The sequence below is a fragment of the Gorilla gorilla genome, chromosome 5, assembly GCF_029281585.2.
Source record: "Gorilla gorilla gorilla isolate KB3781 chromosome 5, NHGRI_mGorGor1-v2.1_pri, whole genome shotgun sequence".
NCBI classification, from domain to species: domain Eukaryota; kingdom Metazoa; phylum Chordata; class Mammalia; order Primates; family Hominidae; genus Gorilla; species Gorilla gorilla.
The window spans coordinates 56,340,654-56,353,402 of record NC_073229.2 but is presented as its reverse complement, the minus strand read 5'-3'; the positions used below and the strand labels follow the sequence as shown (position 1 = coordinate 56,353,402).

Genomic DNA, 12,749 nt, shown 5'->3' with positions numbered 1-12,749 from the left:
CTGTCCTGTTTACCCTGTACCTATCCCTATAGTTTCCTCAGACTGAGGGAGCTTGCAACTGTGATATTATATTTCTTGGTTTGTTTGCTTAGATTCTTATACTAGGTTGAGCTTTTTGAACAATGTAATTATGTTGTTTTGCCTTTGTTTTTCAAGCACCTACCTAGTAGCACAGTGCCTGAATCTAGACTTTTGTTTTGCTAAGTGATAAATGAGTGGCTGAATGAATCCATCCCTGGCTTCTAAACTAGAATTTAAATTTGTCTCATCTATCACATAAAGATAGTAATAGTAACAGTGAACCTTTAATACTTTCAAAGCTCTTTGAGCTGGGTGCAGTGGCTCACACCTGTGATGCCAACACTTTGGGAGGCCAAGGCAGGAGGACCACTTGAGGCAAGGGGTTCAATATCAGCCTGGGCAATATAGTGAGATGCCATCTCTAAAAAATTTTTTTTAAATTAGCTGGGTGTGATTGTGTGTGCCTGTAGTCCCAGATGCTTGGGAAGCTGAGACAGGAGAATTGCTTGAGCCCAGTAGTTTGAGGCTGCAATGAGCTATAATCGTGACACCACACTCCAGCCTAGGTGACAGAGCAAGAACCTGTCTCTAAAAAAATACAAGTAAAATAAATAAAACTCTTTGGCTTTGTATCTTCAAAGATAGAAGATGTTATTTGTATCTTCCCAACTATAGTTTATTGTGCTAGAGAAAATATCATATGTAAATAGGGGATGTATAAATCATCTCTAATGAGTATTCCTCCATGGGAGTGTGTAGTGTCGGTACACGTGCTCTTGTCTCCTGAGATGGTGAGCTCGGGAGGGCTGAGTCTAGTACAGTGAGCAGCACATAGGAAGCACCCTAGGATTTTTTTTTTTAATTTAGTAGGATGAAGGTCCCTTTCAGCTCTGTGATCTATGTAACTTGCCTAAATTACCAAGTGAATTCAATGCCAGAACTGGAACCAAAGTGCGGGTCTTCTGACTCACCAAGCAAATACTCTTCCATAGATTCTTCTGCCTGGGTTCTTTTTTATTTCCATACTGTGGTATGTTTGAGTGCCAGTACTGTCAAATGTGGAAAGGAGGCCTGCAGAGAGTGGGAAAAAGGGGGAGGTAAAGTTAAGGTAAGTGAGGAATTGTCAAGAAAGTCACTTGTAATGCTGCAGTTCTTGGGGATTATTGACAGGAAGGGAGCATCCATACATTTTCTAGGGAAGTTGGGATGGGGAGTAGAAAATGATTTAGGTGACAGAATTGGGTAAGTAGATTGCTTTGGGAAGAGAACTAAGTCTGGATCCAAATAATCCACTGGGGCGAATGACCCTGTCAACCTACATGTAATAGAGAGTTCGATAAAAGATAATTAAGAACATAAAGCAATGAAAGAAAAGCACAAGGTAATTAACCCAGCACTCCTCTCAGATTTTGGCACTGTGTAGCTAGGGGTACATTCTGCTTCATTTCTCCTTAATTTTTCCTTCTAATAATTAGCAATCTCTACCTAGCTGTAGAATTTCAAAGCTTAATATTTTTCTTAATGCTTGTAAAATGCATTAAAAATTATGCGTAAAAAATTATGATTATCTACTACCTTGTTTAATCTTTATCACCTGGTTTTTTCAAGACAGAGTCTTGCTCTGTCATCCAGGCTGGAGTGCAGTGGCATGATCTTGGCTCACTGCAGCCTCCACCTCCCAGGTTCAAGTGATTCTCCTGCCTTGGCTGCCCAGGTAGATGGGATTATAGACATGTACTACCACGCTCAGCTAATTTTTTGTATTTTTAGTAGAGATGGGGTTTTGCCATGTTGGCCAGGATGGTCTCAAACTCCTGTACTCAAGTAATCCACCTGTCTCGGCCTCCCAAAGTGCTGAGTTTACAGGCATGAACCACTGTACCCAGCCAGCACTTTGTATTTTTTCAAGAGCTTTTTTTTTTCTCTACTGATAGACAGATATAGGCACTAAGAATATTTATGGTTTGATTTATTTTATTATGATTTGAATTTTCTCATGATGATTCTTCCTATTGTATTCATCACTTAATTATGGATTTTGCAGAAAAATTCTTGGAGATATATTTTTATCCAATGAGATACTCATGTAGTTACCATGAGAGAATTTCCACTTGTGTAGATGTTCTCTGTTTTGAAGTGAAAAATACTTTCAGGGAATGAATCTGTCTGTATCAAGAATGGTTAGGAAAGTTTTCAAGTACCCTTGAAATAAACTTCAAAAGAAGACTTAGACTTGTGGTAGAAATTTCATTTCCATTTTAGACTTTAGTCACAATCACTTGAAACTCTTGTGCCTGGTATGTTACCCCTAGCTTCATAAGTTTTAGTGTTGAAGAAACTTATGTTTAGAGAAAATCCAAAGGTGGCATTAGATTCTAAATCTGAGAGCTTGATGTTCCCGTCTTTGGCCTAGTTTTTTTATTTTTTATTTTTGAGATAGAGTCTTGGCTCTGTCATCCAGGCTGGAGTGCAGTGGCACCATCTCAGCTCATTACAACCTCCGCCTCCCGGGTTCAAGTAATTCTCCTGTCTCAGCCTCCCAAGTAGCTGGGATTCCAGGCTCATGCCACCACACCTGGCTAATTTTGTATTTTTAGTAGAGATGGGGTTTCGCCATGTTGGTCAGGTTGGTCTCCAACTCCTGACCTCTCAGGCAATCCACCTGCCTCGGCCTCTCAGACTGCTGGGATTATAGGCATGAGCCACCGTGCCCAGCCTTTGGCTTAGTTTTGACTTGTGGTGTCAGGACTGCAGGAGATGGTTCCAGGGATCAGCAGCAACAGACTTTGCACCTCCACTTTTTATGCCTAGCAAGAAGGGAAAACACATTTATTTTTACCAAGTAGTTATGCATCATTGATATCTGAATAGCATGGATTTTAAGCTTTTGTTTGCTTGCTTGCTTATAAAGTACTTCCTCTCTAGATTGGAGGTGTCAGGAGGGCAGGGCCTATCTCTGTCGAGTTCACTAATTCTTCCCAATACCTTGCATGGTGCCTGGTACAGGATGAGTCCTCAGAAAAATGCCTTTTGACTGAATACTGAATGAGTGCTTTATATGTTACTTTAGCATATATTATCTGTAGTGTAATTTTTATCTGTAGTGTAATTTTTACAGTAACCCTATGAGGTCAGTTGGACAAAGTATTCTTTTTAGATGAGAAAGCAGATTCAGAGAGACTAACAGGCCTTACTCAAGGGGGGTGAATGATAGAGCCTGAATCTTAAGCTTGGTTTTTTTCACTTTAACATTTTTTTTCCCTGTATCAGACTATTTGTTTCTTTCCTCTGGGTCTAAGGCAATTTTAGAGGGAAGTGGGGGTTAGAAAGAGGGAGAAGGTATGGCCATTCATCAAAAACCCTTCAAGAGGGAAGGAGCAGAATATTCTGTTAAAAACAGGGCCTCTGCAGGCAGACCGCTTAGATTCTGATCTCAGCTCTGCTACTTCCTGGCTTTGTGACCTGGGACAAGTAAGTCTGTCTAACTTTTTTCTGCCTCCGCTTCTCATCTGTGAAATGGATGTAATAATAGTACTGTAATCAAAGGATTATTATGAGGAGTAAGTCAAAGGAATTAATATTTGCAAAGTGCTTAGGACAGTGTCTAGCACATCATGTATTATAGAAGATTTGTTAAAGAGGAAGAATATGGGTGATTATCACACGCTAATAGAATTTAGAAAGTTATAAATCTATAGCACTTAAACTTCTGATGGTAAGAAGTTAAGCATAACTAAGATGTTTTGTTTATTTTTGCTGGGTTGCTACAGTCTTTTGCTTCCATTTTAAACTTCCATTTTTCAGCTGCAATGTATTGTTCTTTTCTGGTGCCACTCTCTTTACTCATCTTCATTTGAAATTAAAAAAAAATTTTCCAGAAATCTGCAATGATGAATTACTATCTTTTTGCCAATAACCTGATTATAGCTGAGACTTTCCCGTATTCAAATCACACAACCAAAATGTATGTGTACTGTGAGAATTCGGTATTTTTTTACAGTCTGTAAACATACATAGTTCTCTTATCATGTGCTTTTTAATATGTTTTCTTAAGAGTAATGGCTGTATATTTTGAAAATGTATGTATATGTGAGTAGAGCTCATAATATGCTTTACAAACATCATCTCATTTAATTCTTAAACAGAAACACCTGGGGGATAGATATGGTCTCCCCCCCACCCCATTGAGAAATGGAAGTTGAGAGAGGGAAACTTCTTCAAAGTGATGCACCTGGCTAAATGTGGAGCCACTGTTTAATCTCTGACTCTTCAAGCTCTTAACATCTTTCTGCAGCCTCTTGTCTTTCCATGGAGAGTGTCAGTTTTAGAATGTTAGTACCTGGAAGATAGGTTCCACATCTGTGAAGCATAATTTACATAGAGGACTTCAGAGTCCCAGGCACAATTGGTGCTTAATAAATCTAATGTTGGTGAGGGGAGGGGATTTAATAATAACCATAATACTGATTTTGATGACAGACTATCAATTTTCATTTTTAAAAATTCTCAAGTGCAGCAAAAAGATATCTTTTTTTAAACGATCTTGTTTTATAAGCTAGATTAATTAATTTCAGCATATTCATATATAACTAACAGCTATGCTATATTGGAACCTTTCTTTTTAACAGATTAACAGATTAAATTTAACAGATTTAACCAATCTGTTAAATTGTTTTAACAGATTTCTGACCTGTTTGCTTTGCTTTTATACATTGTCCTCAGTCCAGATGGCAGGTACAGGGCATCTTACATGCTATTTTTGTTTAGTAGATTTTTTTGTTGTTGTTGAGACGGAGATTTACTCTTGTTGCCCAGGCTAGAGTGCAATGGTGTGATCTCAGCTCATCGCATCCTCTGCCTCCCAGGTTCAAGTGATTCTCCTGCCTCAGCCTCCCAAGTAGCTGGGATTATAGGCATGTGCCACCATGCCTGGCTAATTTTGTATTTTTAGTTGAGACGGGGTTTTACTGTGTTGCCCAGGCTGATCTCGAACTCCTGACCTCAGGTGATCCGCCCACCTCGGCCTCCCAAAGTGCTGGGATTACAGGCATGAGCCACTGCACCCCGCCTGTTTAGTAGATATTAAAGTTACTAATAGAATGAACTCAGCAGAGCCGATTTGTTTGTCCTAGTACATGCCTTTTCTAGTTTTATTAACTTTTGAAAAATAACATTAGTCTCAAGCACTTTGTGGTTGTGATACTAATATTACATTTAAACTCTGAACATTTTGTTTGTTTGTTTGTTTTTAATAGGGACAGGGTCTTCCCATGTTGCCCATGCTGGTCTCAAACTCCTGGGCTCAAGTGATCCACCCGCCTCGGCCTCCCAGAGTGCTGGGATTACAGGTGTGAGCCACTGCACCCGGCCTCTGGATGGTGTCTTAATCCTCATAGATGTTCTGTATTTTCTATCCAATAAACTTGTCTATGCTGTTCTTAAATGCAGATACTAGAATAAACTGGAATGCTAGAATTGTATTTTTTTCAAAAAATACAGAATAAATAAGTAATCATTAACCTTGCTTTTTCTATTTTTAACTGTAGTACCAGAAGAAAACATTGCAACTATGAAGTATGGAGCCCAAGTTGTAAAGGGGGAGCTGAAATCAGCCTTATTAGATGGTGATACTCAAAATTATGATTTGGATCATGGATTTTCAAGGCACCCAATTGATGATGACTGCCGTTCCGGCATCGAGATTAAGCTAGGTCAACCATCCATTATCAATCACATACGGATACTCTTGTGGGACCGAGATAGCCGGTAAGTGATTAGCATGACTTAGAAACTGACATCATGTTTGAGATGACTTAACTTTGTGGTCATCTACTTTTGTTTTACAGATATGATGGTTTATTTCTTTGTGATCATTCTGCTGTCTCTTGAAGGTTGGTTTTGGGGAAGGAGTTAAAGGATATATTTCTTTAAAAGAAATACACTTTTTTGTTTGTTTCTTCTTATAAAAATATGTGTTTATTGTAGAAACCATAGAAAATATAGAAGAGCACATAGAAGAAAATAAAAATTGCTAGTAATCTCATTACCCATTATTAATCTTCATATGTATCTAGCATTTTTTTCAATTATGCATGGACACATACACACACAAAACAGAAACCTGCACAAACATAGTTTTATAAAATGAAGATTAGATATACAAAAAGCTAATTTTACTTTTAAATTAATACATTGTGAACACTCTACCCTTTAAAAAATATTCCTCTAAAATGTATTTTTAATAGTTGTTTTGTATTCTACCATGAGTTAACATTATTTACTTGATTTATTGGTTTTGGATATTATAACCTTTTAAATGCATTTTACCATATGGTGAAGAGAAGCAATGTCTTTTAGTGTGTAGATAAGTATTATCCTCGAAACAAAAGAAATTTGTGAAAAAGTTTAATGAACTCCAGTTTGGGAACCCATTTAGTTTCTTGGGGGCTTCAGAATTCTGCCTTTCTTCCAGCCACTGCGATGCTTTCACCCGCTGTGGCTTCTGGGTTCAACCATAATGGCAGAAGTACCAGAGCAGTATGAGTGACAAGAACTGAACTGTTTCCTTCATTGCTGTTTATGGTAAACCTAAACCCTGCATACCCAGAAACTGTGCCCCACTTATGCCTCTTTAGATCTGGGCATGAAGGGCTTAAATAGTAATGATGATGATGCTCTGCAGACCTTACAAAGTAGTGTGTTTCTTCTGTTAGCACAACTGCCACCACCCTGGCCTTTTAGGCCATTTGAGCCAAGTATGAGGGGAAGCTTTATGAAGTGTGAGTCAGCATTTCCCATGTGCACGATGTGTGAGATCCCCAGGTTATCTTTTCCTGTTTCCTTTTTATTAAGAATATATTTTCTGATATGTAGCTTATGGATATAATTTGATGTTTTTAATTGGCAAAGTGGAGCCAATCCACATATCTCATTTCCAAGAGTCTCTGATTAATTATAACAGTATAATAATAATACATATATGCAGTACTTTCATTACTTTTATGTGGTAGACACTGTTCTAAAAGCTTTACGTATTTCACTCATTTAACTAATAGTGAAGTTATTATAAAAATAATAAAAGAAAAGTTTAGTATGTTTGAAGCAAAGTGGTTGTCATCGTTTCTGTGATGTTAAATATTTATAGGCCACTTTGTGTTAGTATGTGCATTACATTCACGGGGGATTTAACTTTACCACATAACAGTTCTTTTCTTACAGAAATTGTTACCATTCTAAGCAAAGGTGAAAAATTCAGAATCTTAAGCCAAAAAGATTCTGACATGTTGTAAAATTATATCTTGTGTTACTGATAACCCAGAGAAGTTCAATAAAAGGTTATAACCAGTTTGAGACTGAGTGATAAAATGAATGAGAGTGAGGGGACAGCAAAGAAAATGAGGGGATGACACAAAATAAGCTGACCTTTTCTGGTCACAACTGTGGGTTGCAGGATGACATTTATGGTCACCTAAATCTTCCAAGATTGTTCCTGTTGATATTACAGTACAAGTAATAACTGCATCTCAAATTTAAATTTGGCTTATGACAGGGGAATATAGATTTGTTCAGGATGGGACCTGCATGTAATGGTTTGGAGTAGCTGACTAGGGGAGGATGATAGGCTGTTTTCATTACTGCCAGATTATCAGCTGGCAAGTTTTAAGTTGTACGAAACACGCATTATCTCTTGACTGGTGTCGTTGATTTTTTTGCAGGTAGCTTGTATGTGGGAGGGTAGGAGACTGGGAGGCAGCAGGAGATAAGCTGCCCTCTGTGAGGGAGCCATTCCAAGTTGACTTTCTTCCTTAGAGAAGTGGCCGAACACCCTGGCCAGGGAAGGTAGAGGGAGAAAGCATACTTCCTGCTTCTCCATTTTCTGTTCTTTCTCTCTCTCGTGGCATCATTTATCTTCTAATATGGTATAGGTGAGACATCCTGACCATGTTTGAAAAGGAGTAAATATCTTGCATGCCTGATGTGCCAAGCACTGTGTAGGACCCTGGGGATATGAATATAAATACAAGATGGCCTTTGTTCTTAAGCAGCTTATGATTTGAGAAAGCAGACAGACAACCTGAGAGATAATTTCAGTGCATTGTATGTGAATGCTATAACATTCTTTTGATATTAGAATTTGATTATGTAGAAAATTTAATTAGTGAATTCTGTATTTTTTGTACCTTTTAACACTTTATTAAAGTATAGCTTTGTATTGTTATTTTAATTTTTTTCTGCTTTTTCCTTTTGATTAACAGGTCTTACTCATACTTCATTGAAGTGTCAATGGATGAACTTGATTGGGTCAGAGTGATAGATCATTCACAATATCTGTGTCGTTCTTGGCAGAAATTATATTTTCCAGCCCGTGTCTGCAGGTTAGTTTTCAGTGGTTAATAAATGATTTTTATTCTTATATAAGGAGATTTGGACTTTGAGAAGCAGAACTGTATTTTTCGTCTTGAAAAAAGAGTTATTCAGGATGTCAACTACTAAACATATCCCAAGTAAAAAACTTAGGAAAGTATGGACAATTATGCATCTTAATATTTACAGTGTGTTGTGGAACTATTTATACAACATGTCTTGTATAATATGTATGTAGTACACATGTGAATGAATGAGAAGGGACAGGGAACATTTGAGAAGTGGAATGCTTTTTAAACTCCGTGCTGTACAGTGAATGGTAATATTCATTGTGATACATTGAAAGCAGAATTATTGTTAGGGGGTGCATTCTTCTTATGAAAGCCATGAGAAATATTTCTAGAGTCTTTCCTGGGAATGGCCAGGGCCAGAGGACATTTTTGAATGCCATTGTACATGTTCTGGTTATCTGTTTTTTTCTCTAGGTTAGTGGTTAACAAATGGGGTTTGACAGAACAGGTGTTTCAAGTGGGGTTGCATTTGGGGCAAATGAGGCTTAGCTAGCGGGGCTCTAGGCTCAGAGCTTCTCTTCAGCCAGAGCACCTCTGCTTTTATTTTTGTTATGTATCACAGCCCTTGATATGGTTGTCTTTTAAAAGTATCAAAAAGCTACTGTTTTAATATTTCATATTCTCCCTTTAGGTATAATCCATCATTTAAAATATCTGAAATTTTGTAAAGCCTATACAAATTAGTGAATTTGTTTAGGTGGTTAAAGGCCCCCAAAATTTTGTTGCTTTTTTCTGCTGTAGTTTTCTCACTGGAAATTGCCTTTAGATATTCTTTACCTTAAAGTCAAAAGATTAAAGGTAGAAAGTGATTAGTTTGTTCGCTCAGGAAGAAAAGGGAAGGGATATGGTGAGTGTACACCATGGAGAATGTGGAGCTGGCCCCTCACCCATGACCCATCTGATCTCCCACTGTGGCTGATTGGGAGCAGATGGGAAGGCACCACAGCACTTAGTCTCTTGGTCAGTGGTTACTCTTATACTTGTGAAACTTATGGTCTAACAGCAAAAGGCTGAATTTTTACCTCCACTAAGGAACTTCACAAAACCGTTCAGCCTCTGGTACAGTAAAGAACGTTGCCTACATTTTTTTTTATTGGTATGACTGGACACAATATTGTTACCCAGGGATCCTCTTGTGTGAAAATGAAGAAAATCAATTTCATTTCCCCAGAGACAGACTAAAGTGTCTCAGGTCTAGCGGTTGCTCTTTTATCAGAGGAGTTTTGAATGGATTAAAATAAGAGGGACAAGAAATTGAGTGAAGATTCCATATCTCAGAGCTGCCTAGGGATACTTCCAGAGTGACAGAGGGACCCCCACATGGAGGAGGAGATTGAGTCTGCATTGACTCAGGTTATTACTGTTGTATCTGATTAAAACACAGGCAGCATAACAAAGCGTCTGATATGGACTGAAGGACTGTGTGTTTGCATTTAATTTGAAACAACAGGAACATGACTCCCAGAACAAATCATCATGAATATAATAATACCAGCCATGACAGCCTGTGTGCTTTACCCACCTGAAAGCTCCTGTTGTATGTATGGAAACGTGCCTTTGATCATGATCTCTGGCTTTTAGAAAATATACTTTACCTTTATATATTAGTGAGCATTATTATACTCTCCTTATTTTGTCTTTCCTGTCTGGCCTTGACTTTGTTGGTAGAGCTGTTACGTGTTTAGAGACTGGCTGTATTCATGATGCCAATTTTTGTCTTGGTATAGCCAGCTCCCAATTCTGGTTGAAAAAAAATGAGCAACAGTGATGTTAGTGATAATGATAACAAGAAAAGGAAAGAATCTTGATATCCATGTTAATAAGAATTTTTTAAAAATTATAGCCACTTTATTATATTAATTACTACTTTCCTTAGTAAACTGTCTTTTTTACTAGGTTATAATTTTGATAGTATTTAAAAATGAACCTAAGAATATGTCTCTGTAGATTAACTGAGGATGTCTTGGTGTTTCTTATCTTCACAATTATTCATTGTCTACCTAAACAATGTTCTAACTGCACTTCTTCCAAAAACTTCACTGGGCAAATAAATTGTTTATTTCCTTAGCACGTAAGTGTTCAGTTTGCATTATGTTAGTTAATTTGCATGTTTGTATGTCAGCTTTGTTCTTTAGTGTCCTTTGCGTGTTTATCTTGCTTCTGATACTAAAATTACAAGCTCTTGGAGGCAGGCAGTATGGATTCAAATTTTTTATTCTTGCACAGTGCTCAGACTGTGACCTTGTATGCAGTAGGTACTCTATAAATGTTAGCACAGGTTTCATGGTGTCAAGGCAATGACTATGTAATGAAGAGAGATTGATGGAACATTAATATGTACATATATTCCTTGAGACTTTTTATCAATGTATTCATTAATACATATATGAGTCCTGGAAAATTCTCTGTAATGTTAAATGGTTCTGAACTGTTTGCAAAGGTTACTTTGTTTTTTCTTCAGGAAACTGAATTTGGAGGTTATTCCTGAAGAATGTGAGTGTCATGTATTGATGAAAGATTACATCTAATACATTTACAAAAATGATACCTTATGTAGGGAAATCTGAGATTACCCCGTCCTTTCTCTGAGTTTAGGCTAAACTGCATATAAATCAGAACTGTGTAGTAGAAAAACAATGGGCTGTGGAGTTAGGTAGAGCTCTTCTCAAATTCTTGTTTAAAACAATGGGCTGTGGAGTTAGGTAGAGCTCTTCTCAAATCTTTGTTTCACCTCATATTTGTGTTGTGATAAGATTGTGCCTCTCTGAGCCCTAGTATCTGCATCCATAAAAAATAGGAATACCAACACCTCTTCATGGGGTTTGATGTGAGAGTTAGATGATACAGCACATTTACATGTACAGAGCACAGTTCTGGCAGAAAGGAGGGACTCAGTAAATGGCAGTCATTTTTATTATTTTTCCTAATTTCAGAAACTCCTGAATGGTGGTTGACCTTCAGAGAGAGTCATCCCTGCCATCCTCGTTGGTCACGGTAGCTCTCACTGTGAGGTGGCTCTCACTCTAACCTCTAAAGACCCTAGTCTTTTTGGTACTTTTTTGTACCGCCAATCCATACATACAGTCCAAAACATGCCTTAAACAGTTTTATCTTAACAACCGGCCTATCTTTGTATATGTCTAGGAGTTTTCATATATTTTGGTTGGTAAAATATATATAACATAAGATTTGCCATTCATCTATCTTGTCAAATGTAATTCAGTCAGCATTCACCTCACCAAGATAGTCGATGTTATCTGATGGCAGATAATATCAGGCTTCAAAGCCAGTGTGAACGTTCCAACCATGATAATGAACGCAGAGCAGTGGTCCGCTTTGCCTTTCTGGACTCGTTTTAGGAATGTTCGTGAGTTAAGTGGGGATTGCTCTATGTAGCCAAAAGCTTAGACCAGTTATCCTCTTCAGCCTTTAACTGGAGATGGAGAAAAGTGACTCATCAATTTATGTTCAGTTTTTCATATGCCTTGAGAACCTTGTTATGTCTTATCAGCCTTTTCTTTCTCAGGAAAGGCAATTTCCGCTTTACCCATAATCTGTAACCTTCAAATTGTCTTCTTGGTTATCTGGTAAACTCTCTCCCAGTCCTTTCCACAGCTTTCTTAGATGATCGAGCCTAGTACTAAACAGAAAACACTAGTAATGAATGGTGAATATTGAATACTCTGGGCGTGCTCTTAAAATTTTGAGCTATTCCTCAACATGGTGCTGTTAATTTGGCAGCCATATAATATTGCTGAAAAATGAGAAAACTTTAGAACATGAGTGTAAATGGATAGAAGTAGAATTCAAAGTGTGCATGTGACTGGCGGCTGGAATTGCAAGTGGGATCTTGGTCTAAAACCTGGGAGTTGAGAGAGAAGAAAGCAGGGCTAAAAACAGCGTTCTCAAGGTTATGCCCATTGAGAGAGGGAACGAGCGTAGGTGGGAGAGGTATTTACTTCAGGGGCTGGTCAGAGTTTAGAGGAGGATTAGGAGCATTGTTTACTGGAGACAAGGCCAGACAGGGTGTTGAGATGGGTGTAAATTGACAATTTAGAGTCTGGCATAGGAGAGATGAACGTGGTTAATACAAAACTGGGTTTCTTTATTTCCTTTTTAAAAAAATTATCAAAATGGAAATATCTCTTATTATAAAGTTATAATGTATATATTTTAAATATTGATAAAACTTGCCATCTGGAAATGTTGTACTCAATTTCTACCAACTGCATGTAAAAATGCCCCTTTCTGTGAACCTTCACCAATGCAGACACTGTCACCGTTTTGCCAATG

General features: G+C 37.8%; 1 protein-coding gene across 5 annotated transcripts in view; it reads left to right on the top strand.

The window, feature by feature from the left end:
* The window catches only part of BTBD9 (BTB domain containing 9), a 482,019-nt gene that overhangs the window by 60,014 nt on the left and 409,256 nt on the right, over nucleotides 1-12,749 (top strand). For all 5 annotated transcript variants that reach the window (XM_019029706.4, XM_063707576.1, XM_055390323.2 and 2 more), the window contains exons 5-6: nucleotides 5,568-5,787; nucleotides 8,277-8,396. In XM_019029706.4, coding sequence (XP_018885251.2) covers nucleotides 5,568-5,787; nucleotides 8,277-8,396 — 340 coding nt within the window. The remainder of the gene's footprint in view (nucleotides 1-5,567; nucleotides 5,788-8,276; nucleotides 8,397-12,749) is intronic.